Source organism: Phocoena sinus, chromosome 6, assembly GCF_008692025.1.
Source record: "Phocoena sinus isolate mPhoSin1 chromosome 6, mPhoSin1.pri, whole genome shotgun sequence".
In the NCBI taxonomy this organism is placed as follows: domain Eukaryota; kingdom Metazoa; phylum Chordata; class Mammalia; order Artiodactyla; family Phocoenidae; genus Phocoena; species Phocoena sinus.
In genome coordinates, this window is record NC_045768.1 from 68,614,568 (window position 1) to 68,641,688 (window position 27,121).

A 27,121-nucleotide genomic window follows, 5' to 3' on the forward strand; every position below is an offset into this window, starting at 1 on the left:
GCATTTATCACTGTGAACTTCCCTCTCAGAACTGTTTTTGCTGTATGCCACAAGTTTTGGTATGTAATATTCCCATTTTCATTTGTCTCAAAATATTTTATTTCTCTTTTGACCCATTGAATGTTCAGTAGCATGTTGTTTAATCTCCACATATTTGCAAATTTTCCAGTTTCCTTCTTGAAATTGATTTCTAGTTTCATACTATTGAGGTCAGAAATGAATCTTGATATCATTTCTATCTTAAATTTATTAAGATTTGTTTTTTGGCCTGTCATATGATCTATCCTAGGAAGCATGCCATGTGCACTTGAGAAGGCTGTGTGTTCTCTTGCTGTTGGATGGAATGTTCTATATATATCTGTTAAATTCATCTGGTCTAACATATTGTTTAAAGCTGATGTTTCTTTATTGATTCTCTGTCTGGATGATCTATCCATTGATATAAGTGGGGTATTAAAGCCCCCTGCTATTTTTATATTGCTGTCTAGTTCTCCTCTTAGGTCTGTTAATATTTGGCTTCATATATTTAGGTGCTCCTATGTTGGGAGCATAAATATTTACAAATGTTATATCCTCTTGTGGATTGACGCCTTTATCATTATGCAGTTCCCTCGTCTCTTATACCAGAAAAATTAGACTGTTAAACAAAAACTGTCATAAGTATAGCTACCCCCAGTTTCTCTTGGGCTCCATTTGCATGAAATATCTTTTTATATATCTTTTATCCCTTCATTTTCAGTTTGTGTGTTCGTACGTTTGAAGGGAGTCTCTTGTAAGCAGCATATACATGGGTCTTGTTTTTTCTATCCATTCAGCTACTCTGTCTTTTGAATTGAGAATTTAGTCCATTTACCTTTAAAGATATATTGGTATGTATGTACTTAATGCTTTCTGGCTGTTTTGTAGTCCTCTCTGTTCCTTTCTTCTGCTACTGCTTTCTTCCTTTGCGGTTTGATGACTTTCTTAAGTGGTATGCTTATATTCCATTTTTTTATTTTTTGTGATTATATTTTTGCTTTGTGGTTACTATGAGGCTTATATATTATAGAGTGTATCCCTAACAGTCTATTTTAAATTGATAAAAACTTAAGTTTGTTGTAAACTTAAACCATTCTAAAGCTTAACATTTTTACTCTTACCCCTTCCCCATGTTTTATGATTTTGATGTCACATTTTATATCTTTTTATCTTGTGTATCCTTAAAGAATTATTGTAATAGTAGTTATTTTTACCACGTTTGTTTTCTTACCTTCATCTTAGCTTTTTAAGTGATTAATCCACTACATGTTCTGTATATTTACCTTTCTATTGAGGTTTATCTTTTCTTGTTACTAATTATTGCCCTTTCTATTCAGCTTAAAGAAGTCCCTTTAACATTTCTTGTAAGGCTGGTTTAGTAGTGATAACTCCCTTGCCTTCTGCTTATCTGGAAAACTCTTTCTCTCTCCATTTTTTTTTTTATCCTGGTGATGCTTTATTTATATCTTTTTTTAATTTTTGAATTTTAATTTATTACTTGTTTACATAGTAGGTTCTTATTAGTCATCAATTATAAACACATCAGTGTATACATATCAATCCTAATTGCCCAATTCATCACACCACCATCCCCACGCCCCACGGCTTTGACCCCTTGGTGTGTATATGTTTGTTCTCTACATCTGTGTCTCAACTTCTGCCCTGCAAACCGGTTCATCAGCACCATTTTTCTAGGTTCCACATACATGCATTAATATACGACATTTGTTTTCCTCTTTCTGACTTACTTCACTCTGTATGACAGTCTCTAGATCCATCCACGTCTCAACAAATGACCCAATTTCGTTCCTTTTTATGGCTGAGTAATATTCCATTGTATATATGTACCACATCTTCTTTATCCATTCGTCTGTCGATGGGCATTTAGGTTGCTTCCATGACCTGGCTATTGTAAATAGTGCTGCAATGAACGTTGGGGTGCCTGTGTCTTTTTGAATTATGGTTTTCTCTGGGTATATGCCCAGTAGTGGGATTGCTGGATCATATGGTAATTCTATTTTTAGCCTTTTAAGGAACCTCCATACAGTTCTCCATAGTGGCTCTATCAATTTACATTCCCACCAACAGTGCAAGAGGGTTCCCTTTTCTCCACACCCTCTCCAGCATTTGCTGTTTGTAGATTTTCTGATGATGCCCATTCTAACTGGTGTGAGGTGATACCTCATGGTAGTTTTGATTCGCATTTCTCTAATAAGTAGTGATGTTGAGCAGCTTTTCATGTGCTTCTTGGCCATCAGTATGTCTTCTTTGGAGAAATGTCTATTTAGGTCTTCTGCCCGTTTTTGGATTGGGTTGTTTGTTTCTTTAATATTGAGCTTCATGAGCTGTTTATATATTTTGGAGATTAATCCTTTGTCCGTTGATTCGTTTGCAAATATTTTCTCCCATTCTGAGGGTTCTCTTTTCATCTTGTTTATGGTTTCCTTTGCTGTGCAAAAGCTTTGAAGTTTCATTAGGTCCCATTTCTTTATTTTTGTTTTTATTTCCATTACTGTAGGAGGTGGATCAAAAAAGATCTTGCTGTGACATGTCAGAGAGTGTTCTTCCTATGTTTTCCTCTAAGAATTTTATAGTGTCTGGTCTTACATTTAGGTCTCTAATCCATTTTGAGTTTATTTTTGTGTTTGGTGTTAGGGAGTGTTCTAATTTCATTCTTTTACATGTAGCTGTCCAGTTTTCCCAGCACCACTTATTGAAGAGACTGTCTTTTCTCCATTGTATATCCTTGCCTCCTTTGTCATAGATTACTTGACCATAGGTGCGTGGGTTTATCTCTGGGTTTTCTATCTTGTTCCATTGATCTATGTTTCTGTTTTTGTGCCAGTACCATAGTGCCTTGATTACTGTAGGTCTGTAGTATAGTCTGAAGTCAGGGAGTCTGATTCCTCCAGCTCCGTTTATTCTCCTAAAGACTGCTATGGCTATTCAGGGTCTTTTGTGTCTCCATACAAGTTTTAAGATTTTTTGTTCTAGGTCTGTAAAAAATGCCATTGCTAATTTGATAGGTATCGCATTGAATCTGTAGATTGCTTTGGGTGGTACAGTCATTTTCACAATATTGATTCTTCCATTGCGAGAACATGGTATATCTCTCCATCTGTTGGTGTCATCTTTAATTTCTTTCATCAGTGTCTTATAGTTTTCTATATTCAGGTCTTTTGTCTCCCTAGCTAGGTTTATTCATAGGTATTTTATTCTTTTTGTTGCAGTGGTAAATGGGAATATTTCCTTAATTTCTCTTTCACATTTTCGTCTTTATTGTATAGGAATGCAAGAGATTTCTGTGCATTAATTTTGTATCCTGCAACTTTAACCAAATTCATTGATTAGCTCTAGTAGTTTTCTGGTGGCATTTTTAGGATTCTCTATGTATAGTATCATTTCATCTGCAAACAGTGACAGCTTTACTTCTTCTTTTCCGATTCGGATTCCTTTTATTTCCACTTCTTCTCTGATTGCTGTGGCTAAAACTTCCAAAACTATGTTGAATAACAGTGGTGAGAGTGGACATCCTTGTCTTGTTCCTGATCTTAGAGGAAATGCTTTCAGTTTTTCACCATTGAGAATGATGTTTGCTATGGTTTGTCATATATGGCCTTTATGATGTTGAGGTAGGTTCCCTCTATGCCCAGTTTCTGGAGACGTTTTATAACTGGGTGTTGAATTTTGTCAAAAGCTATTTCTGCATCTGTTGAGATGATCATATGGTTTTTATTCTTCAATTTGTTAATATGGTGTATGTATCACATTGATTGATTTGCATATATTGAAGAATCCTTGCATCCCTGGGATAAATCCCACTTGATCATGGTGTATGATCCTTTTAATGTGTTGTTGGATTCCGTTTGCTAGTATTTTGTTGAGGATTTTTGCATCTATATTCATCAGTGATACTGGTCTGTAATTTTCCTTTATTGTAGTATCTTTGGTCTTGGTATCAGGGTGATGGTGGCCTCACATAATGAGTTTGGGAGTGTTCCTTCCTCTGCAGTTTTTTTGGAAGAGTTTGAGAAGGATGGGTGTTAGCTCTTCTCTAAATGTTTGATAGAATTCACCTATGAAGCCATCTGGTCCTGAACTTTTTTTGTTGGAAGATATTTAATCACAGTTTCAATTTCATTACATTTGATTGGTCTGTTCATATTTTCTATTTCTTCCTGGTTCAGTCTTGGAGGTTATAACTTTCTATGAATTCGTCCATTTCTTCCAGGTTGTCCATTTCATTGGCATAGAATTGCTTGTAGTAGTCTCTTAGGATGCTTTGTATTTCTGCGGTGTCTGTTGTAACTTCTCCTTTTTCATCTCTATTTTATTGATTTGAGTCCTCTCCCTCTTTTTCTTGATGTGTCTGGCTAATGGTTTATCAATTTTGTTTATCTTCTCAAAGAACCAGCTTTCAGTTTTATTGATCTTCGCTATTCTTTTCTTTGTTTCTATTTCATTTATTTCTGCTCTGATCTTTATAATTTCTTCCCTTCCGCTAACTTTGGGTTTTTTATAAATTCTTCTTTAGTTCCTTTAGGTGTAAGGTTAGATTGTTTATTTGAGATTTTTCCTGTTTCTTGAGGTAGGCTTGTATAGCTATAATCTTCCCTCTTAGAACTGCTTTTGCTGCATCCCATAGGTTTTGGATCGTTATGTTTTCATTGTCATTTGTCTCTAGGTATTTTTTGATTTCCTCTTTGATTTCTTCAGTGATCTCTTGGTTATTTAGTAACATATTGTTTAGCCTCCATGTGTTTGTGTTTTTTATGTTTTTTTTTTTCCTGTAATTCATTTCTAATGTCATAGCTTTGTGGTCAGAAAAGATGCTTGATATGATTTCAATTTTCTTAACTTTACTGAGGCTTGATTTGTGACCCAAGATGTGATCTCTCCTGGAGAATGTTCCGTGTGCATTTGAGAAGAAAGTGTAATCTGCTGTTTTTGGATGGAATATCCTATAGATATCAATTAAATCTATCTAGTCTATTGTGTCATTTAAAGCTTCTGTTTCCATATTCATTTTGGATGATCTGTCCATTGGTGTAAGTGAGGTGTTAAAGTAACCCCACTATTTTGTGTTACTGCTGATTTCCTCTTTTATAGCTGTGAGCAGTTGCCTTATGTATTGAGGTGCTCCTATGTTGGGTGCATGTATAATTGTTATATCTTATTCTTGGATTGATCCTAGATCATTATGTAGTGTCCTTCCTTGTCTCTTGTTACATTCCTTATTTTAAAGTCTATTTTATCTGATATGTGTATTGCTACTTCAGCTTTCTTTTGATTTCCATTTGCATGGAGTATCTTTTTCCATCCCCTCACTTTCAGTCTGTATGTGTGCCTAGGTCTGAAGTGGGTCTCTTGTAGACAGCATATATATGGGTCTTGTTTTTGTATCCATTCAGCAAGCCTGTGTCTTTTGGTTGGAGCATTTAATCTATTCACGCTTAAGGTAGTTACCGATTATGTATCTTCCTATGACCATTTTCTTAACTGTTTTGGGTTTGTTTTTGTAGGTCCTTTTCTTCTCTTGTGTTTCCCACTTAGAGAAGTTCCTTTAGCATTTGTTGTAGAGCTGGTTTGGTGGTGCTGAATTCTCTTAGCTTTTGCTTGTCTGTAAAGCTTTTGATTTCTCCATCGAATCTGAATGAGATCCTTGCTGGGTAGAGTAATCTTGGTTGTAGGTTCTTCCCTTTCATCACTTTAAGTATATCATGCCACTCCCTTCTGGATTGTAGAGTTTCTGCTGAGAAATCAGCTGTTAACCTTATGGGAGTTGCCTTGTATGTTATTTGTCGTTTTTCCCTTGCTGCTTTCAATAATTTTTCTTTGTCTTTAATTTTTGCCAATTTGATTACTATGTGCCTTGGCGTGTTTCTCCTTGGGTTTATCCTGTATGGGACTCTCTGCACTTCCTGGACTTGGGTGGCTCTATTTCCTCTCCCATGTTAGGGAAGTTTTCGACTATAATCTCTTCAGGTACTTTCTCTGGTCCTTTCTCTCTCTCTTCTCCTTCTGGGAGCCCTATAATGCGAATGTTGTTGCATTTAATGTTGTCCCAGAGGTCTCTTAGGCTGTCTTCATTTCTTTTCATTCTTTTTTCTTTATTCTATTCCACAGCAGTGAATTCCACCATTCTGTCTTCCAGGTCACTTATCCGTTCTTCTGCCTCAGTTATTCTGCTATTGATTCCTTCTAGTGTGGTTTTCATTTCAGTTATTGTATTGTTCATCGCTGTTTGTTCTTTAATTCTTCTAGGTCTTTGATAAACATTTCTTGTATCTTCTCGATCTTTGCCTCCATTCTTTTTCCGAGGTCCTGGATCATCTTCACTATCATTCTTCTGAATTCTTTTTCTGGCAGCTTGCCTATCTCCACTTCATTTAGTTGTTTTCTCCACTTCATTTAGTTGTTTTTCTGGGGTTTTATCTTGTTCCTTCATCTGGTACATAGCCCTCTGCCTTTTCATCTTGTCTATCTTTCTGTGAATGTGGTTTTTGTTCCACAGGCTGCAGGATTGTAGTTCTTCTTGTTTTTGCTGTCTGCTCTCTGGTGGATGAGGCTATGTAAGAGGCTTATGTATGTTTCCTGATGGGGGGGACTGGTAGTGGGTAGAGCTGACTGTTGCTCTGGTGGGCAGAGCTCAGTAAAACTTTAATCCGCTTGACTGCTGTTGGGTGGGGCTGGGTTCCCTCCCTGTTGGTTGTTTGGCCTGAGGCAATGCAACACTGGAGCCCACCTGGACTCTTTGGTGGGGCCAATGACAGACTCTGGGAGGGCTCACACCAAGGAGCACCCCCCAGAACCTCCACCGCCAGTGTCCTTGTCCCCATGGTAAGCCCCAGCCACCCCCACCTCCACAGGAGACCCTCCAACACTAGCAGGTAGGTCTGGCTCAGCCTCCCCTGGGGTCACTGCTCCTTTCCCGGGGTCCCGATGTGCACACTACTTTGTGTGTGCCCTCCAAGAGTGGAGTCTCTGTTTCCCCCAGTCCTGTCGAAGTCCTGCAGTCAAATCCCACTAGGCTCCAAAGTCTGATTCTCTAAGAATTCCTCCTCCCATTGCCGGACCCCCAGGTTGGGAAGCCTGATGTGGGGCTCAGAACCTTCACTCCAGCGGGTGGACTTCTGTGTTCTCCAGTCTGTGTATCACCGAACCAGCAGTTATGGGATTTGATTTTACTGTGACTGTGCTCCTCCTACTGTCTCATTGTGGCTTCTCCTTTGCCTTTGGATGTGGGGTACCCTTTCTGGTGAGCTCCAGTGTCCTCCTGTCGATGATTGTCCAGCAGCTAGCCGTGACTCTGGCATTCTCACAAGAGGGAGTGAGAGCATGTCGTTCTACTCCGCCATCTTGGTTCCTTCCTCTGGTGATGCGTTAAACAGTGTCAGTACAAAGATACTCTCCCCAAGTATTTTTATTTCCAGGAGATGTTTCCTGTCTTGGCTGCAAAGAACTGTATCATGCAGGCCTATGCTGAGTACAACCAGCCTATCCTTTTTTCATCCTTTGTGCTTAGTCTAGTTTCACTTGCTCATTGGGTACCACATGTGGAGGTACTGCACTGGGCTCTTCACATGAGAGTTCCTAGTGCGAAATGACTGCACCAGCACCTCAGCTTAGACACTGCCGATGACTCTCTGTCTCTCTCTCCAATTCTGAGTGATAACCTTGCTGGGTAGAGTATTTTTGATTGGAAGTTTTTTTCTTTCAGCACTTTGAAGATACTGTGCCACTTCCTTCTAGCCTACCAATCCTGCTGAAAAATCTGCTGTAGTCTTCTGGGCATTCCCTTATACCTAACAAGTTGTTTTTCTCTTGCTGCTTTTGAGATTCTCTCCTTGTCTTTAACTTTTGATGTTTTAATTATGTCTTTAATTATAATGTCTCTTTTGGGTTTATTTTATTTGGAACACTCTGGGCTTCCTGGAACTGGATGTCCATTTTCTTTCCCAGAGTAGGGGAGTTTTCAGCCATTGTTTCTTGAAATAAGTTTTCTGCTCCTTTCTATCTTCTTTTTCTGTGACCCCTATGATCTGAATGTTAACGCGTTTGATGTTGTCCCACAGCTCCTTAAGCTATCTTCACTAGGTTTTATTCTTTTTTTTTTTTTGGCTGGGGGGTGAGTTCCACTGCCTTGTCTTTGAGTTGACTGATGCTTTCTTCTGCTTCATCTAGTCTGCTGTTGAACCCCTGTAGTGTATTTTTCAGTTCAGTAACTGTATTCTTCAGCTCTGTGCCTTCTGTGGTACTTTTTTATATTTTCTATCTCTTTGTTGAATTTCTCATTGTGTTCATCCATTCTTCTCCCTAGTTTTATGAGTATCTTTATGACCACTACCTTGAACTCTTTTTCAGGTAAATACCTTAGCTCTATTTCATTGAGGTCTCCCCCACCCCCCACCACACACTGAGGTTTTATCTTGTTCTTTCATTTGGAACATATTTCTGTTTTTTCATCTTGCTTAACTCTTTGTGTTGGTTTCCATACTGTAGATGAAACAACCACCTCTCCCAGTCTTGAAGGAGTGGCCTCATGTAGGAGGTGAACATTGTCTTTCAACCCTGTCCCAGCTCTTTGTCATCTCTCAAACCTTTGTGCTTGTCGCAGCAGCCTATTATATGTTTAATAGCTCACACTGACCAGGTGATCAGTAGTATTCCCTGGATGGCAGCTGCACGTATCAGGGGTCTAGATGAGTGTATAAGCTCTTTCCTAAGAGATACTGGAGCAATGCAGAGGGAGAGTGCAAAGACAGCATCCACAGCCTACATTCCTTCAGAGTAGTTTTGTAGTCCAATAGATGTGTGCCAAACCTGAAGCCTGCCCCTCAGGCCATAGGTCCAGTACAAATAAAGAGGATTCCTCCACAGAAAGGCTGGGGGATGTTCCTCAGTCTGCTGTCCGCACAGTGCCCTAGGGGTGGCAGCCTTCCAAGAACCAGCTATCCGATTGCCACAGTCCCCCGGGACACCGAAATTCAAGCTCCCCTGATCACCTGAGCCAGGCAATCAAGGGGCATCCCTGGAGCGGCAGCTGCAAAAACTAGTGCACCAGACCTAAAAACCAAGGCACCAGCTGCATGTAAAGCTCCCCTCCAGGAAATGTGCCCTGGAGCACAGCAGAGGGAGAGTGCAAAGTTAGTGCCTACCCTCTGAGGTCTCTAGAAAGGATTACAGTCAGTCCCTAGATGCATGTTTAATTAGAAGTCTACCTCTCAGACTGTAGCCATGATGACTGGCTAATAAGGCTCCTTCACAGATATACCAAGGTTCTGGCTCTGTTGCCTCTTGCTGAGCCCTAGGGGTGATAGCTGTTTAAGAACGCTTTTCTCCATTGGTTATAGTCCTGTAGGACCCACAAGCATAAGCCCCACTGGCTGTCAAGAGTCAGGCTATGTAGTGGTGTCCCCTGGCAGCAGACAGGGGTATGGGTTCCTTGTGGGGTTACATTGATTATTACAGCTCCTTGGGACCAAGAATTCAAACTCCCCTAGCCTCCAGAACCAGGCAGTCAAGAGGCCTTCCCTGGGCAGCAGCCACAAAGATTGGGGCACCAAATGCATGCGAAAGCTCCCTTCCAGGAGATACTGGTGCTCTGGAACATGGCAAAAGGAGAGTGTGAAGATGGTGCCCACAAGTCTCAGTCCTGGAGAGTGCTCCAGCAGGCTTCTAGATTTGTGTTTTAAATTAGATATCTGCCCTCGGGCTGATGCTTTAATATAAGCAGGTGAGCCTCCTTTACTTTAAATCTGGGTATGATCAGCTGTCTCTGAGCTGGGTCCTGGGACGTAAGCTGTGAGCCCCACTGGTTTTCCAAGTTAGATGTTTGGGGGGCTCATCTCTCAGATGCAGGTCCCAAAAGTTAAGGTGCCCAGTGTGGAGTTTGCCCCTTGGGGAGAAGCTCCAGGTTTTGAGTTTTCTCCCAATTGTTGGTCACCTCACTGGGGGCAGGGTTTATGTCCCAGCCCCTCCTACTTGCTTTGATGCGGTTTTCTTCTTGTTTGCCTAACGTGTGGTTGTCACTCAGGCAGCCTTTAGGATTTTTTAAGAAGAAATTGTTCCATATGTAGATGTAGACTCAGCGTATCTGTGGGTGGAGGTGAATTCAGGATTTTCCTGTATCATCATCTTAAACTGGAACCCCAAATCTTGTGTTTATTGACATTTTTTTACCAAGAGGCTCCAGGTTTCACCAAATGCTTAAAGAACCTGGAAGGCTACCAACCACTGAAGAAGGATCCAAGGTAAAAGCAGTCCTCTTAGGTCAGGCAAATATGTCCGAAGCCAGTTCCTGCTCCTCCTGCTACGGCCAAGTATACCAAAGTCTTGCCAACCACATCTTTTTGTCTGACCAGGTGATGCTAGAAGGTGTGAACTGAGAAGATAAAAGAGTAAGGCTCTGAAGGATCCAGCATGACAATGTTGTTCACAAACACACAAAGGGTAGGGAAAATGTAAAAATGCCCCCTGACACCGACAACGGGAAGTCCTTTTCTTTAAATTATTATTGTGATAAAATATACATAACAATTTAGCATTTTAACTATTTTAAGTGTACAATTCAGTGGCATTAAGTACATTCATATTGTTGTACTATCACCACTATCCATCTTTAAAACTTTTTCATCATCCCAAAGTAAACTCTGTACCCATTAAACAATAATTCCCCATTATCCCTTTCTCCCCATCCCTGGTAACGACTCTCCTACTTTGTTTCTATGAATTTGACTACACTAGATAAGTGGAATCATACAGTATTTGTCCCTTTGTATCTGGCTTCTGTCACTTTAATGTTTTCAAGATTCATCCATGTTGTAGCATGTATCAGAATTTCATCCCTTTTTAAGGCTGAATAATATTCCAGTATAAGTATATATCACATTTGTTTATGCATCCATCTGTCACTGGACATGTGGGTTGTTTCCATCTTTTGGCTATCATGAATAATGCTAGTATGAACATGTTTGTAGAGTATCTGTTCAAGTTCCTGCTTTCATTCTTCTGAGTATATGCCCAGAAGTGGAATTGCTAAATCATATGGTCATTCTATGTTTAATTTTTGAGGAACTGCCATCCTATTCTTTATAGCAGCTATATCATTTTACATTCTCACCAGCAGTGCACCAAAGTTCTAATTTTCCCAAATATTCAATGCTTGTTATTTTCTGGGTTTTTGATAGTAGACATCCTAGTGAATGTGAAGTGGTATCTCACTGTGGTTTTGATTTGCATTTCCCTACTTACTAGTGATGTTGAACATACTTTCATGTGTGTATTGCCCATTCATACATCTTCTTTAGAGAAATGTCTATTCAAGGCTTTGTGTTTGAGTTGTACTTCTTGATATATTCTGAATATTAATCCTTTATCAGATTTATGATTTGCAAATATTTTCTCCCATTCTGTAGGTTGCCTTTTCACTCTTTTGGTAGTGTCCATTGATGAAGAAGAGCTTTTAATTATGATGATGTCCAGCTTATCTAATTTTTTCTTGTGGCCTGTGCTTTTAGTGTCATAGTCAAGAAGTGATTGCCAAATCCGATAACATGAAGCTCTTCCCCTCTGTTTTCTTCAAACAGTTTTATACTTTTAACGCTTACATTTAAGTCTTTGATCCATTCTGAGACAATTTTTATATGGTGTAAAGTAAGGATCCAGCCTAATTCTTTTGCATGTGGATATTGTTTTGCCAGAACCATTTGTTAAAAAGACGGTCCTTTCCCCATTAAAAGATCTTGGCATACTTCATCTGACTACATATGCAAGTTTGTTTCTAGGCTCTCTATTCTATTCCATTGGTCCACATATCTGTCTGCATGCTAGAACTACACTGTTTTGACTACTCTGAATTTATAGTAAGTTTTAAAATCATGACGTTTATTTTAAAATCATGACGTTTAAGGCCTCCAACTTTTTTTTTTCAAGATTGTTTCGGCTGTGTGTCTTTAATTTCTTTTTATAGTTTTCCATGTACAAGTCTTTTGCCTCTTTGGTTTATTCCTAGGTATTTTATTCTTAGTGCTGTCATAAATGGAATTGTTTTCTTAATTTCCTTTTCAGATTGTTCATCATTCATTTATAGAAGTGCAACTGATTTTTATATGCTGATTTTGTATCCTTCAACTTTGAGTTCATTCATTGGGATTTTAAGGGTTTTTAATGTATCTCTGTGAACGGTGATAATTTTGCTTCTTCTCCTTTCCAACTTGGATGGCTTTTTTCTTCTTTTTCCTGGCTAATTGCTCTGAACTTCTAATACTATGTCCAAGAATGCTCAACACTGCGTTCTTGTTCCTCATCTTAGGGGAGAAGTTTTTAGTCTTCACTACTGATGATGTTAGTCGTGGGTTTTTCATATATGGTCTTTATTATTTTGAGGTAGCAGTAGTTTCTTTCTACTCCTAGTTTTTTTTAGTGTTTTTATCATGAAAGGGTGTTGAATTTTGTCAAGTGCTTTTTCTGCATCTGCTGTGATGATCATGTGTTTTTTTCCCTTCATTATGCTAATGTGGTATATTACAGTGATTTTCATATGTTGAAACATCCTTACATTCCAAAAATAAATCCTACCTCTTCCTGGTGTTTATTCCTTTTATTATGCTGCTAAATTTGATTTGCTAGTATTTTGTTCAGGATTTCATCATCAATAATCAGAAGAGATGATATTATTCTTTAGTTTTCATTTCTTATAGCAGCTTTGTCTGGCTTTGGTATCAGGGTATTGCTGGCCTCATAGAATGAGTTAGGGAGTGTTAGTGTTCCCTCCCCTTCAAATTTCAGGAAGAGTTTGAGAAAAATTGGTATAAATTATTTTTTTAAATATTGGGTAGAACTCACCAGTGAGGCTTTCTGGTACAGGGCTTTTCTTTGTTGGGCGGTCTTTGATTACTGATTCAATCTCCTTACCACTCATAGGTCTAGTCATATTTTTATTTCTTCATGATTCAGTCTTGGCGGGTTGTATGTTCCTATGAAATTGTCCATTACATCTAGGTTATCCAATTATTGGTGTATAGTTGTTCACAGTACTCTCATTTAATATTTTTTAAATTTCTATAAAATCAGTAGTAATGTTGACACTTTCATTTCAGATTTTAATAATTTGAATGCTCTATTTTGTTCATAGTCAATGTAGCTAAAGTTGTCTATTTTGTAGATCTTTAGGGAGAACTAATTTTTGGTTTCCCTGATTTTCTCTACTGTTTCTCTGTTCCTTATCTGCACTCTTATCGTTTCCTTTCTTCTACTAGCTTTGGGTTTAGTTTGCCCTTCTTATTTCAGTTCCTTAAGGGCTAAAGTTAGGTACTTTGAGACCTTTCTTTTTAATTTTTTATTTTATATTGGAGTATAGTTGATTTACAATGTTGTGTTAGTTTCAGGTATACAGAAAGTGATTCAGTTATACATAGACCCGTTCTTTTTCACATTCTTTTCCCATAGGTTATTACAGAATATTGAGTAGAGTTTCCTGTGCTATACAGAAGGTCCTTGTTGGTTATCTATTTTAAATATAGCAGTGTGTACATGTCAATCCCAAACTCCCAATCTATCCCTACCCACTGGTAACCATAGGTTCGTTTTCTAGGTCTGTGAGTCTGTTTCTGTTTAGTAAATAATAAGTTCATTTGTATCATTTTTAAAGATTCCTCATATAATCAATATCATATGATATTTGTCTTTCTCTGATTTATTCACTTAGTATGATTGATAATCTCCAAATGACATTGCTGCAAATGACATTATTTCCTTGTATACTGTATTGCTATAAACTTGATCACATTTGTGATCAATTTAAGAAAACTGAAATCATATCAAGCATCTTTTTTGAAACTAGAAATCAATTACAGAAAAAACACAAACACATGGAGGCTAAACAATATGCTACTCAACAACCAATGGATCACTGAAGAAATCAATCAAAGAGGAAATCAAAAGATACCTAGAGACAAATGACAACCCCAAACCTATGGAATGTGGCAAAAGCAGTTCTAAGAGGGAATTTTACAGCAATACAATCCTACCTCCAGAAACAAGAAAAATCTCATATAAACAACCTAACCTTACACCTAAAGCAACTAGAGAAAGAAGAACAAACAAAACCCAAAGTAAGTTAGCAGAAGGAAAGAAATCATAAAGATCAGAGCAGAAATAAATGAAATAGAGATGGCAAAACAACAGAAAAGATCAATGAAACAAAAAGCTGGTTCTTTGAGAAGATAAAATTGATAATCCCTTAGCCAGATGCATCAAGAAAAAGAGGAAGAGGGCTCAAATCAATAAAATTAGAAATGAAAAAGGAGAAGCTACCACGGACACCACAGAAATCCAAAGGATCATAAGAGTACTACAAGCAACTCTATGCCATTAACATGTACAACGTAGAAGAAATGGACAAATTCTTAGAAAGGCACACTCTCCCAAGACTGAACCAAGAAGAAATAGAAAAGACGATCAGACCAATCACAAATGCTGAAATTGAAACGGTGATTTTAAAACTTCCACGAAACAAAAGTCCAAGACCAGACTGCTTCACAGGTGAATTCTATCAAACATTTAGAGAAGAGTTAACACCTGTCCTCCTGAAACTATTCCAAAAAATCACAGAGGAAGGAATACTCCCACACTCATTCTGTGAGGCCACCAGGATACCAAGACAAAGATACCACAAAAGAAAGAAAATTACAGGCCGAGATCACTGATGAACATAAATGCAAAAAACCTCACCAAAATACTAGCAATCTGAATCCAACAATAAAGGATCGTACACCATGATCAAGTGACATTTATCCCAGGGATTCAAGGTTCTTTTCAATATCTGCAAATCAATCGGTGTGATACACCACATCAAGAAATTGAAGAATAAAAAAACCATATGATCATCCCAATAGATGCAGAAAAAGCTTTTGATAAAATTCAACATCCATTCATGATTAAAACTCTCCAGAAAGTGGGCATGGAGAGAACCTACCTCAACATAATAAAGACCACATATGACAAACCCACAGCTAACACCATACTCAATGGTCAAAAACTGAAAGCATTTCCTGTAAGATTAGGAAGAAGACAAGGATGTCCTGTCTTGCCACTTTAATTCAACATAATCCTGAAGTCCTAGCTGTGGCAGTCAGAGAAGAAAACTAAAAGGAATCCAAATGGGAAAAGAAGAAGTGAAAATGTCACTATTTGCAGATGACATGATACTATATATAGAAAATCCTAAAGATGCTACCAGAAAACTATTGGAGCTCATCAATGAATTTGGTAAAGTTGCAGGATACAAAATTCATACACAGAAATCTCTTGCATTCCTATACACTAACAATGAAAGATCAGAATGAGAAATAAGGAAACAATCCCATTTTCCATCTCATCAAAAAGAATAAAATACTTACTTAGGAATACACCTACCTAAGGAGACCAAAGACCAGTACTCTGAAAACTGTAAGATGCTGATGAAGGAAATCAAAGATGACACAGACAGGTGGAAAGATATACCATGTTCTCGGATTTATTGACAAAATGACTATACTACCCAAGGCAATCTACAGATTCAGTGCAATCCCTATCAAATTACCAATGGCATTCTTCACAGAACTAGTGCAATCCCTATCGAATTACCAATGGCATTCTTCACAGAACTAGAGCAAAAAAATCTTAAAATTTGTATGGAGACACGAAAGACCCCAAACAGGCAAAGCAATCTTCAGAAAGAAAAACGGAGCTGGAGGAATCAGGCTTCCTGTCTTCAGATCATACCAGAAAGTTAGTCATTGAAACAGTATGGTACTGGCACCAGAACAGAAATACAGATCACGGAACAGGAAAGAAAGCCCAGAAATAAACCCACGCATCTATGGTCAATTAATTAGACGATGCAGAAAAGATAGTCTCTTCAATAAGTTGTGCTGGGAAAACTGGACAGCTACATGTAAAAGAATGAAATTAGAAGATTCTCTAACACTATACACAAAAATAAACAGAAAGACTTAAATGTAAGACCAGACACCATAAAACCCTTAGAGGAAAACACAGGCAGAACAGTCTGACATAAATCACAGCAGTATCTTTTTCTATCTGTCTCCTAGAGTAATCGAAATAAAAACACAAATAAACAAATGGGACCTAATTAAGCTCAAAACCTTTTGTACAGCAAAGGAAACCATAAACAAAATGAAAAGAGAACCCACAGAATGGGAGAAAATATTTGCAAACAATGCAACCCACAGGGATTAATCTCCAAAGCACACAAACAGATCATGGGGCTCAATCTTAAAAAAAAAACAAACAACCCAATCAAACAATGGGCAGAAGACCTAATTAGACATCTCTCCAAAGAACGCATACAGATGGCCAACAGGCACATGAAAGGATGCTCAACATCACTAATTATTAGAGAAATGCAAATCAAAACTACAATGAGATATCACCTCACACCAGCAGAACGGCCATCATCAAAAAGTATGGAAACAATAAATGCTGGAGAGGGTGTGGAGAAAAGGGAACCCTCCCGCACTGTTGGTGGGAATGTAAATTGGTACAAGCACTATAGAGAACAGTATGTGGGTTTCTTCAAAAACTAAAAATAGCACTACCATATTATCCTGCAATCCCACTCCTGGGCATATATCTGGAGAAAACTGCAATTCAAAAACATACATGCACCCCAATATTCATTGCAGCACTACTTACAGTAGCCAAGACGTGGAAGCAACCTAAATGTCCATCAACAGAGGAATGGATAAAGAAGACGTGGTACATACGTACAATGGAATATTATTCAGACGTTAAAAAGAAATAATGTCATTTGCAGCAACATGTATGGACCTGGAGATTATCATACTAAGTGAAGGAAATCAGAGAAAGACAAATATCATATGATATTGATTATATGAGGAATCTTTAAAAATGATACAAATGAACTTATTATTTACTAAACAGAAACAGACTCACAGACCTAGAAAACGAACCTATGGTTACCAGGGGGGAAGGGAGGGGTGGGGGAGGGATAGATTGGGAGTTTGCGATTGACATGTACACACTGCTATATTTAAAATAGATAACCAACAAGGACCTTCTGTATAGCACAGGAAACTCTACTCAATATTCTGTAATAACCTATGGGAAAAGAATGTGAAGAAGAACGGGTATATGTATAACTGAATCACTTTCTGTATACCTGAAACTAACACAACATTGTAAATCAACTATACTCCAACATAAAACAAATTTTTTAAATTAGACTATTTAAAAATAGATAAACAAGAAGGACCTACTGTATAGCCCAGGGAACTATATTCAATATCTTGTAATAACCTATAATGGAAAAGAATATGAAAAATTATATATATATACATATATGAATCACTTTGCTGTATACCAGAAACACAACATTGTAAGTCAACTATAATACGTTAAAAATAATAAAGTGAGTCTCTTGTAGATAGATTGCCAATCTATGCCTTTTGATTGGAGAGGCTTGTTTTTTCCATTTACATTTAAAGTAATTACTGATAAGGAAGGACTTACTTTTCCCACTGTCATTTGTCTTAGGTGTCTTATAGCTTCCCCCATTCATTACCTTCATTACTGCCTTCTTTAGTGTTTAGCTGATGTTTTGGTTTTGGGTTTTTTTTTTTTTTTTTGAGTATAGTCTGTAGGTATTTAATTTGTCGTTGCTCTTGGAATTACGTATGACATTCTAAAGGTATAACAATCTAGTTTTAATTTATAGCAACTTAACTTCAACCACACACACAAACTCTATTCCTATAGAGCTCTGTCCCCTTTCCTATATGTTAATAATATAAAAGTTACATCTTTATACACTGCATATCCACTTACAGATATATAATTGTTTTTAATGCATTTTGTCACTTAAATCCTATAGAGAATAAAAAGTGGAGTTACATACCAAAAGTATAACACTAATTTTTATATTTGCTCATGTTGTTACATTTGCTCATGTATTTACATTTGCTGGCAATCTTTATATCTTACGGCTTGGAGTTACTGTCTTGCATCCTTTCATTTTAACCTGAGGGTCTCTCATGTTTCTTATAGTCAGGTATAGTGGTAATAAACTCTCTCTCATCTTATCTGCAAATATCTTAAGTTCACCCTCATTTCTGAACGACAGTTTCACTGGATATAGAATTCTAGGTACATAGTTTAGTTTTTTTCTTTTCAGCACTTTAAAGATATAATTCTCCTACCACCTTCTGGCCTGCAAGGGTTCTGCTGAGAAACCATCTGCTAATCTTTTTGAGGATCCCTTGTACCTGATGAGTCTATCTTGTTGATTTCGAGATTCTTTGTGTTTATTTGTAAGACAATTTCATTATACTGTATCTCAGTGTGGTTCCCTTTGAGTTTATTCTACGTGGAATTTGTTGAGCTTTTTGGATTTTTAGATTTGTATCTTTCATCAAATTTGGGAAATGTTTGGCAATTATTTCTTCAAATGATCTTGCTGCCCCTTTCTCTCCTTCTTCTGGGACTCCTACCTGTGTATGTGTTGGTCCCACTGTCATGTCTTTTCTTTCAGCTCATTAGACTCAATAATTTCAATTGTCCTGTTTTCAGGTTTGCTAATTGTTTCTTCTGTGCACTCAAACCTGCTGTTGAACTCTGCTAGTGAAATTTTCAATTCAGATATTGTAGTTTTTAGCTCCACAATTTGTTTAGTCTCCTTTTATAATTACTCTTTGTTAATATCATTTTTTCTGATTTCCTTTAGTTCTTTATTCATGTTTTTCTTTAGAACTTTTAACATGTTTATGATGGTTGTTTTAAAGTCTTTGCTTAATACATTTGATGCCCTGCTTCTTCAGGGCTGGTTCTGCCACTTCACTTTCTTCCTTGAATGGGCCATGATTTCCTGTTTCTTTGAAGTGCTTATGATTTCTTCTTGGAAATTGGGCATTGAAAAAAACAGACATCTCTCCCAGTCTTTGAATATACTTTCTCTGTGCACACCTTCACTGCTTAACTGGGTGTTCTCTGAACCTCGGGATCAGCCTGAGATGAAAGCTTAAGGTCTTCTCAGACCTTTCCTGAGCATATGTCTTGCCTGGGCCTGCTTGTGACTTTCAGAATTCCCCTTTATATATGGCTGCTTTTGAATGTCTTAATTTCCAAGATGGTCTCACCCCAGGTTGTCCCCAGAGCCTTAGGTGGTCTATTGTATGTCTCCATCTGTAATCTCCGGCCCCAAGTGTCTGTAGTCCCCTTGCAGCTTTCACAAGTAGAGGCTGCCACTTGATACCTGAGCTAGATGAGACAGAGACCAGTCCTTCAGGTAGCCCTCTGACAGACAGGATAGAGAACATTACATACTTCAAACAGGATCTTCTCGGCTCCCTACAGATGGTGGGAGGAAAATGGGCTACTGCTGCCTCTAGACCAAAACTGCCATGCTATATACCCCGAGAAAAACCATAATTCAAAAACATACATGTACCGCAGTGTTCACTGCAGCACTATTTACGATAGCCAGGACATGGAAGCAACCTAAATGTCCATCAACAGATGACTGGATAAAGATGATGTGGCACATATATACAATGGAATATTACTCAGCCATAAAAAAGAACGAAATTGAGTTAGTTATTTGTAGTGAGGTGGATGGAGCGAGAGTCTGTCACGCAAAGTTAGTCAGAAAGAGAAAAACAAATACTGTATGCTAACGCATATATATGGAATCTAAAAAAATGGTACTGATGAACCTAGGGGCAGGAATAAAGACACAGACATAGAGAACAGACTTGAGGACACGGCAAGGTGGGAGGGGGGGCGGAGGGGAAGCTCGGACAAAGTGAGAGAGTAGCATTGACATATATACACTAACAAATGTAAAATCGATAGCTAGTGGGAAGCTGCTACATAGCAAAGGAAGCTCAGCTCGATGCTTTGCGACGACCTTGAGGGGTGGGGTAGGGAGGGTGGGAGGGAGGCTCAAGAAGGAGGAGATTTGGGGACATATGTATGCATATGGCTGATTCACTCTGTTGTATAGCAGAAAGTAACACAACATTGTAAAGCAATTACACTCCAATAAAGATGGGGGGCAATTCTCTTTATTGGGCACTTGCTAGGTTGCTGTAGACCTTTGACTTTTTCAGAATTCCTATAAGATTAGTTGAGCCAGTTTCCAGTTGCTTTTTGATGTTTCTGTGTGAATGAGGACTTAGAGCCACCTAGTCTGCCATTTTGCTGATGTCTTTTGACCACAACTGGGAATTCTTGAAGGAGTGATATGTCTCCGGGAGCCCTATTTCTTCCACTCTCATTTGTTTCTCTACTCACTGCTGGTTTGACTTCAGTGCCAATTGCCACACTGAAACTGCCCTTCACAGGGTCACCAGTGCAGCCTATAAGTCAAGTTCCATTGGGTAGTGCCAATTCTTACTCTATCTTGTTTGTTTTTTTTGACACATTTTGATACTACTGACCCTTTTTCCTTTCTGGAAACTCCTTTGTTGGTCTCTGTGAATACATTTTCTAAGTTCTTTTTTTTTTCTCCTTTCCTGCAGTTTAATTCCTTTTTTTCCTCCTCTTCCTGCAGTGTCCCTCAGGGTTCTGCCCTAAGCCTTTTCATCTCATGCTTTCCCTCCCCTTGGGTTATACTACCTATGACTCCTAGCCACCACTGGTCTACTGATGACTTTCAAATGGATAGTGTTTAGCACAGCTCTCTTTTAAGTCACAGATCTATATATCCACCCGCTTAATGAACATATATATTTGGATATTTCGCAAACATCTCATACAAAACATCTTCAAAACAAATTCTTATCTTTATGTTCAGTCCATAAACCCGAGACTCATCTTAGCTCCCTCCCTCTTATCCCTGTCAAGGCGCCACTGAAGCCATGTGAATCATACTTTCATAGAATCTCCTCTCCATTTCCATTGCCCGGTGCCTTCATTTTGATCAGCAGAATTTGTTACCTAGATTACTTTCTCCAGTCTATTCACTTTCCAATTCAATTACTGTACTGCTGACAGAGTAATCTTTCTAAAGGGTAACTCTGATCGTGACACTCCCACTTAAAAACCTTTCTAGGTGCCTCCCCTCCCCCACCCCAACAAAGTGGCACTCGTAAGAAAATCCAAACTCCTCAGACAGCTTACAATATTCCTCATGATGTGGCACGTGTTTTACAGCCACATTTATAATTCAACCTCTCATATAATTCTCCTGCCAACAACATTCCAGGTCTGTTTTTGCCATCATTCTTTCACATACGCTTTTATGGAACACATTCCCTACCCAAGACAGGTGCCTCATAAATGTATGTTGGATTAAAAGAAGAAAGTTGAATTATTACATGAAGCCAGGTTGTTAGAACTGAGAAGGTGGTCTTAGTTCTACTTAGACTAAAACCAGCATGGTTTTCAAAGACTTCAAAGAGGTAGGAAGATGAAGGAATAGATCTTTGAATGACACTCTTCCAAAAGGATTTTCTTGTCAGAAACTATTATCATTTTCATTCTTACAGGAGTGGAATATGGAGGTTTGGTGGGCGTCTATAGTTTGAATCACATCCCAACAATATATCACCAATGCAAAAATATTAAGAGGGGGGCTTCCCTGGTGGTGCAGTGGTTGAGAGTCCGCCTGCCAATGCAGGGGACACAGGTTCGAGCCCTGGTCCGGGAAGATCCCACATGCCGCGAAGCAGCTAAGCCCGTGCGCCACAACTAATGAGCCTGCGCTCTGGAGCCCGCAAGCCACAACTACTGAGCCCACGTGCCTAGAGCCCATGCTCCGCAATGAGAAGCCACCGCCATGAGAAGCCTGTGCACCACAAGGAAGAGTAGCCCCAGCTCGCCGCAACTAGAGAAAGCCTGAGCACAGCAACGAAGATCCAACGCAGCCAACAATAAAATAAATTTATAAAAAATTATATTAAAAGGATTTTGAGATCAAGCAGTTCCCTGTAATTTGTAATGCCTCAAGCCTTGCTACTCTTTAAAGCGTGGTCCATGGACCAATAACATTGGCGTTCCCTGAGAGCTTTTAGAAATTCAGCATGGATGAATTAAGATGGGTGAACAGAGTGAGAAATTCAACAAAGTGATGATAGAAAATATTAAAAAGTACCAAATAGAAGTCACAGAGCTGAAGGAAGAACACGTTAACTGAAAATTGTTAAGGTGTTCAACAACAGACTACATGAAGCAAACAAAGGCTCAGTGAATTAGAAGTCAGGGCAGTGGAACTCACCTAATCAGAGAAGGAAAAAAAGTGCTGCTAGATTAAAGGGCTTGCTATTACATAGGTCCCAGAAGGAAAAGAAAGTGAGAAAGGGGCAGAAATCCTGTTTGAAGAAATACTGAAAGATTCCCTAACCTGGGGAAGGAACTAGACACCCAGCTCCAGGAAGCCCATAGGGCTCCAAATAAGATGAACACAAAGAGATCATAAATAATCCCACATATATACGGTCAAAAAGAATGAAATCTTGCCATTTGCGACAACATGAACGGACCTCAAGGGCATTACGCTAAGTTAGAGAAGTCATACAGAGAGAGACAAATACCATATGATCTCTCTTATATGTGGATTTTTTTTTTTTTTTTTTTTTTTTTTTTAAAAAGCAAGCTCATAGATACAGAGAACAGATTGGTGTTGCCAGAGGCGGGGGTGGGGTGTGGAAATAATGGGTGAAAGGCTCAAAGACTAAAAAAATAAATTAAATGTTACACAAAACAGGATTGCTGCTTATAATTTTAAGGGTCAACAGCTCCCCTGTGGACCCCTAGGAGTCCAGATACTTCCAAGTTTAAGAGCCCTTGCTCTTAAAGTGACCTCCAAGGGATGTCTGTCCCTTTACCCTACTCAAATAGCAGATGTTTCGTATTTTACAGACACCATCGTTGGTGGCGGTTTTTGCCACGATGGTCTGGCTCTGCCAGCCCTGGGGAGAGCTTAACCATCTCCACGAGCATGGACTAACTATACACACCTAAGTCTACCTTTGTTCAGCCACCCTTGGTTTATCCTGGAGAAAATGAAACCAAAGAAAGGAAAGAAATCGTGGACTTGGTGACGTAGACGAATTTAGCAAGAAAACAATAAACCAAATTACTCTCTGGACTGAAGGAGGGAAGGCAGAGGGGCTTATTTGGAGGTGTTCAACTCTAAAGCTTACCACCACATTCCTAGTCCATTATGCCAAGATTAACCTTCCATATGGTTACTCTGGGAGGGGGCTGACACCTCTGACTGGCTCTACACTGCCATTAGCCATTTGCTAGCAGAATACTCACAGACCACAGCAAAGCTAACCCTCCCGTGGACTAAGCAAAAAATGTGCTGGTGGATATCCTTTAAGTTGGTGTAAAGAGGGGCAAGATAAATGATCTCAGGGCCTCAAACAAGCCCCTGCACAAGGATCTTTTGCCCCACGCAGCCCGGGCATTGCAGCCTGTCCTGTGACTCGGCTAACGCGTATGTCACCTGTTTCTGCTTCCCAGTGCAACGGGCCTTGCGTCGGGCCTCGCCTCGCCGTGCAGCACAGACAAGTCTTCTGCCAGACCCGGGATGGCATCACCTTACCATCAGAGCAGTGCAGCGCCCTTCCGAGGTAAGAGAGCCATGGACTGCCTTTTCCCAGGCCCTGTGTCAATAGCACGCAAAGACGGTGGTAAGTAAACCTTTCTCCTCCAACCTTCCATGGTCCCAGCGGTCACCTCCGCATTCTCCCCAGGTCACTGGCCTCCTAGAGGTAGGAGGTGGCCTCGTGCTTACTGAATGGGCCAGGCTGGGCTTTCCCCTTGCGGAGATGGAGAGAGAACGCAGAGGATGCTGTTCCTCTGAGGAGGCCTCGTGGCACAAGAGACCCGTGCTGGCTACAGGGTGGGCAGGAGGTCAGGTCCACAAAGTGGGCACCAGACCCCAAGGGCTCCACCGGCCTCTCACTCTTGTCCACCTCCCTCTAGAAGTTATGCTGAGACCCCTGCCCCCAGGTCTCAGCCTACCATTCCCATCCAGCCCCCAGCCCCTGTCATCCTTCCTTCCCTTGGGGAGAGGGCTCATCACCCGCCTCGCTAAGGTCCCCGCCCCTGAGAGCGGCTCTGCCGTCCCCCACCCTGGCAGAGCTCATTCTCAGGTCAACGCAGTGACACGGACATTGTAGAGATGAGCAGACACAGGCCCAGTTAGAGGAAGGGGTCTTCTGAGACCCTACAGCCGTTCAGTAACAGAGCAGAGATCAGAACCCAGGGCTGGCAGCGCTGGGAGTTCTCAGGGATACCTGAGATTTGGGGGTTTCCAGCACGGTTTTCCCATCAGCTCCCCTGATTCAGCCCCCAGAGAGGCAGACCCTAATCCTGCCACCCTCCTACCACAGGCCCGTGAGCACCCAGAACTGCTGGTCCGAAGCCTGCAGCGTACACTGGAGGGTCAGCCTGTGGACCCTGTGCACGGCGACCTGCGGCAACTACGGCTTCCAGTCCCGGCGCGTGGAGTGCGTGCACGCCCGCACCAACAAGGCAGTGCCCGAGCACCTGTGCTCCTGGGGGCCCCGGCCCACCAACTGGCAGCGCTGCAACATCACCCCGTGTGAAAACAGTACGTTTCAACCCCACAGAGCCTTCTGCAGATTCCCCACGAGGCGTCAGGTGCAGCGGGCAGTCCCCGGAACTGAGCCTGAGCATAGGGCAGCGGACCAGCTTTCCCAAGGATCCTGAGCTAGGGCTGGAGTTGTGTATTTTCAGAGGGTGCCTGGGTGCATGCAGGCGAGCAAAGGTGCATGCAAGGATATACGTGCACGTGTCCAGGCCACAAGAGATGGCTGGGTGTGGCCCAAGGGCTCCATCCCGGCCCCTGAGACAGCCGGGTGCCTTCGGCCAAGTGCTGGGTGAAATCAGCCTCCAGCTCACCTACGGTAGTTTGGCTGGTACCCAGAGGGGACAACTAAACAATGGCTCTTGGGGAGAAAGCACTGTTTGCGCCCAAGCAGCACACAGAGCACCTCCCGCTCAGCCAACCCTGCACCCATCACGGCTCTGCGTCTCACAGAACACGGACCTGCCGACCCCCACCCTCCTTCGCAGCCCCGTGGGCACCCACCGGTCTGTGCAGGAGCCACACCTGGCATCTGATACTCATTCACTCCCTCTTCCCTCAAGTCTAGACCCCTCCTCCTTAGCCCAGCACCAGCATTTGTATCCCCATTGGGTGAGGATCTATTTTTTTCTTCCTCTGGACCCAAAACAAATTGGAGGTGCTTCTCCACAGGGAAGGAGACAAAGCATGAAGCAAAGAAAAGGGAAGTTTTAAATGTTGCCGTGCAGTTTCCCCCGCAAACTGGGCCACACTGAGCCTCAGATTCCCCACGCTGAGCAGATGCCACGTAGGCAAACAGTGCCAGTCCTTTTTCTACACGGGGTGGGATTGTCTATGTCCTCTCGTGTGATGCTGACCCATCTCTGTCAGCTCCCCATACTCAGGACCACCGTTCCACGAAAGTAGTTCAGACTTACTATATTAACCACAGGTGTCCACGGCCCGAATCCACGCCAGTATTAAAGACCCATCAGCCTGTGCCAATACTGAACTAGGACGCCACGGCGCTCTGGTAGGCACGGTGAGGGGAAGGGGTAGAGAGGCTCGGGAGAGAGGACAAGCAAATGAAGCTTCACGGGGGAAAGGAAGGCTCGCGTTACAGGGGGTGAAGCCACCAGACAGGTCCTCACTTGCACACCACCCCGAAGTGGAGCAGAATTTAGTCCTTCTGGGAAGCAGCTCAAGGAGGAAAAGCATCAATCAGTCAGACACTCAAACGCCATGGGGAAAGGCCCCCCTGCCCAGGAGGTGAGGCGGTCCCGAGCGCCTTCAGGAAGGAAGGGGGCTATCGGAAAGGCCGCAGAGCCCCGGTATTCGGCCCCCAGTCGCAGCCTGAGCTGCCCCCATGGTTGGCAGCCTGGGGAGCAAATGGCCAAGCTCCAGCGGAGCAAGGCCAGCCCAGAGGCCTCCAGCACGGGCGTCTGGTGCCCAAGGCAGACCCCAGGAGGCACCCGGTGGCCACGGCTGTTACCGAGCCTCCGTTTCACCTCTCCTTTCTGTCCCCTTTCCCAGTGGAGTGCAGAGATACCACCAGGTACTGTGAGAAGGTGAAACAGCTGAAACTCTGCCAACTCAGCCAGTTCAAATCTCGCTGCTGTGGGACTTGCGGCAAAGCGTGAAGACAGGACGCGGGGAGAACGCTACCCTGGCAGCACGGAGGACTCACGCAACCACCTTGGACAGAACTTAAGCTTTCTTCGTTTTATTTATTTATTTCCCCCTCTCCACCCTCCACCACACACATCCTCATCAACCTCCTCCCTTGCCCTTCCCCCTCCCCAGACATGAGGACCCCAGCATGTCTTCTCTCTCAGTTAGCTGGAGGACAGAATGAGGGGACAGGACAAGGACGGAGGTCTAACGGAGGTTGCAGAGCAGATCAGGCCAGACAGAAAGAGCTCCCTGGAAGAGCCAGCTCCCTCCCCAACCTGGGATCCCAGGGAGACCTAGGAAGAGGCCAGCGCAGCCCCCCGGGGCCAGCTGGGAGCCAGAGCCACGGTAGACGGGAGAGAGAGGCAGAAGGGGAGGGTGCCAGAGGGTTTGTGAAGCATCGGTACTGACTCCGGACAGCCAACAGCATCTCTCCTGGCAGGAGATGGTTAAGGCAGGGGAGGGAGGACACCATCCGTGCTGAGAACACAGCCCAGGACTCAGCTCTTCCAGTGGGGGGCACAGAGCAATGAGAACTCAAACCACGGTGGAGGTAAAGGGGAGCCAATCCAAGTAGGCCTAAAGCGCACAGCGATGCAGAAAACGAAGGGGGGAAGGAAGGGACAGAAGCACAAAGAAGCCTGTGCGAGTTCCTGAGAGGGGGAGCGAAGGGGACAGGGGAGCGAGCGGGCAGCCACACGAGGCTCTGAACCACGAGCCCCAGTGCCTGGTGTACCGGTGCAGGCTCAGGGGAGGCTGCGGTGCTCAGCTCTGCTGCCCCCAGGAAGGCAGAGCCCTGGGGCTCGGGCCGCGTGCAGGAGGTATGCCCTCCCTGCAGCGGAGAGGGGTCCCCGAGCGAGCCGCTCAGTG

General features: G+C 41.6%; 1 protein-coding gene across 1 annotated transcript in view; it reads left to right on the forward strand.

Moving 5' to 3' along the window:
- ADAMTSL1 (ADAMTS like 1) overlaps window positions 1–26,575 on the forward strand; it is a 480,443-nt gene extending 453,868 nt beyond the window's left edge. The window contains exons 24-26 of the mRNA XM_032634985.1: window positions 23,509–23,618; window positions 24,384–24,604; window positions 26,114–26,575. Coding sequence (XP_032490876.1) covers window positions 23,509–23,618; window positions 24,384–24,604; window positions 26,114–26,220 — 438 coding nt within the window. The 3' untranslated portion in view covers window positions 26,221–26,575. The remainder of the gene's footprint in view (window positions 1–23,508; window positions 23,619–24,383; window positions 24,605–26,113) is intronic.
- Window positions 26,576–27,121: the final 546 nt, after the last annotated feature.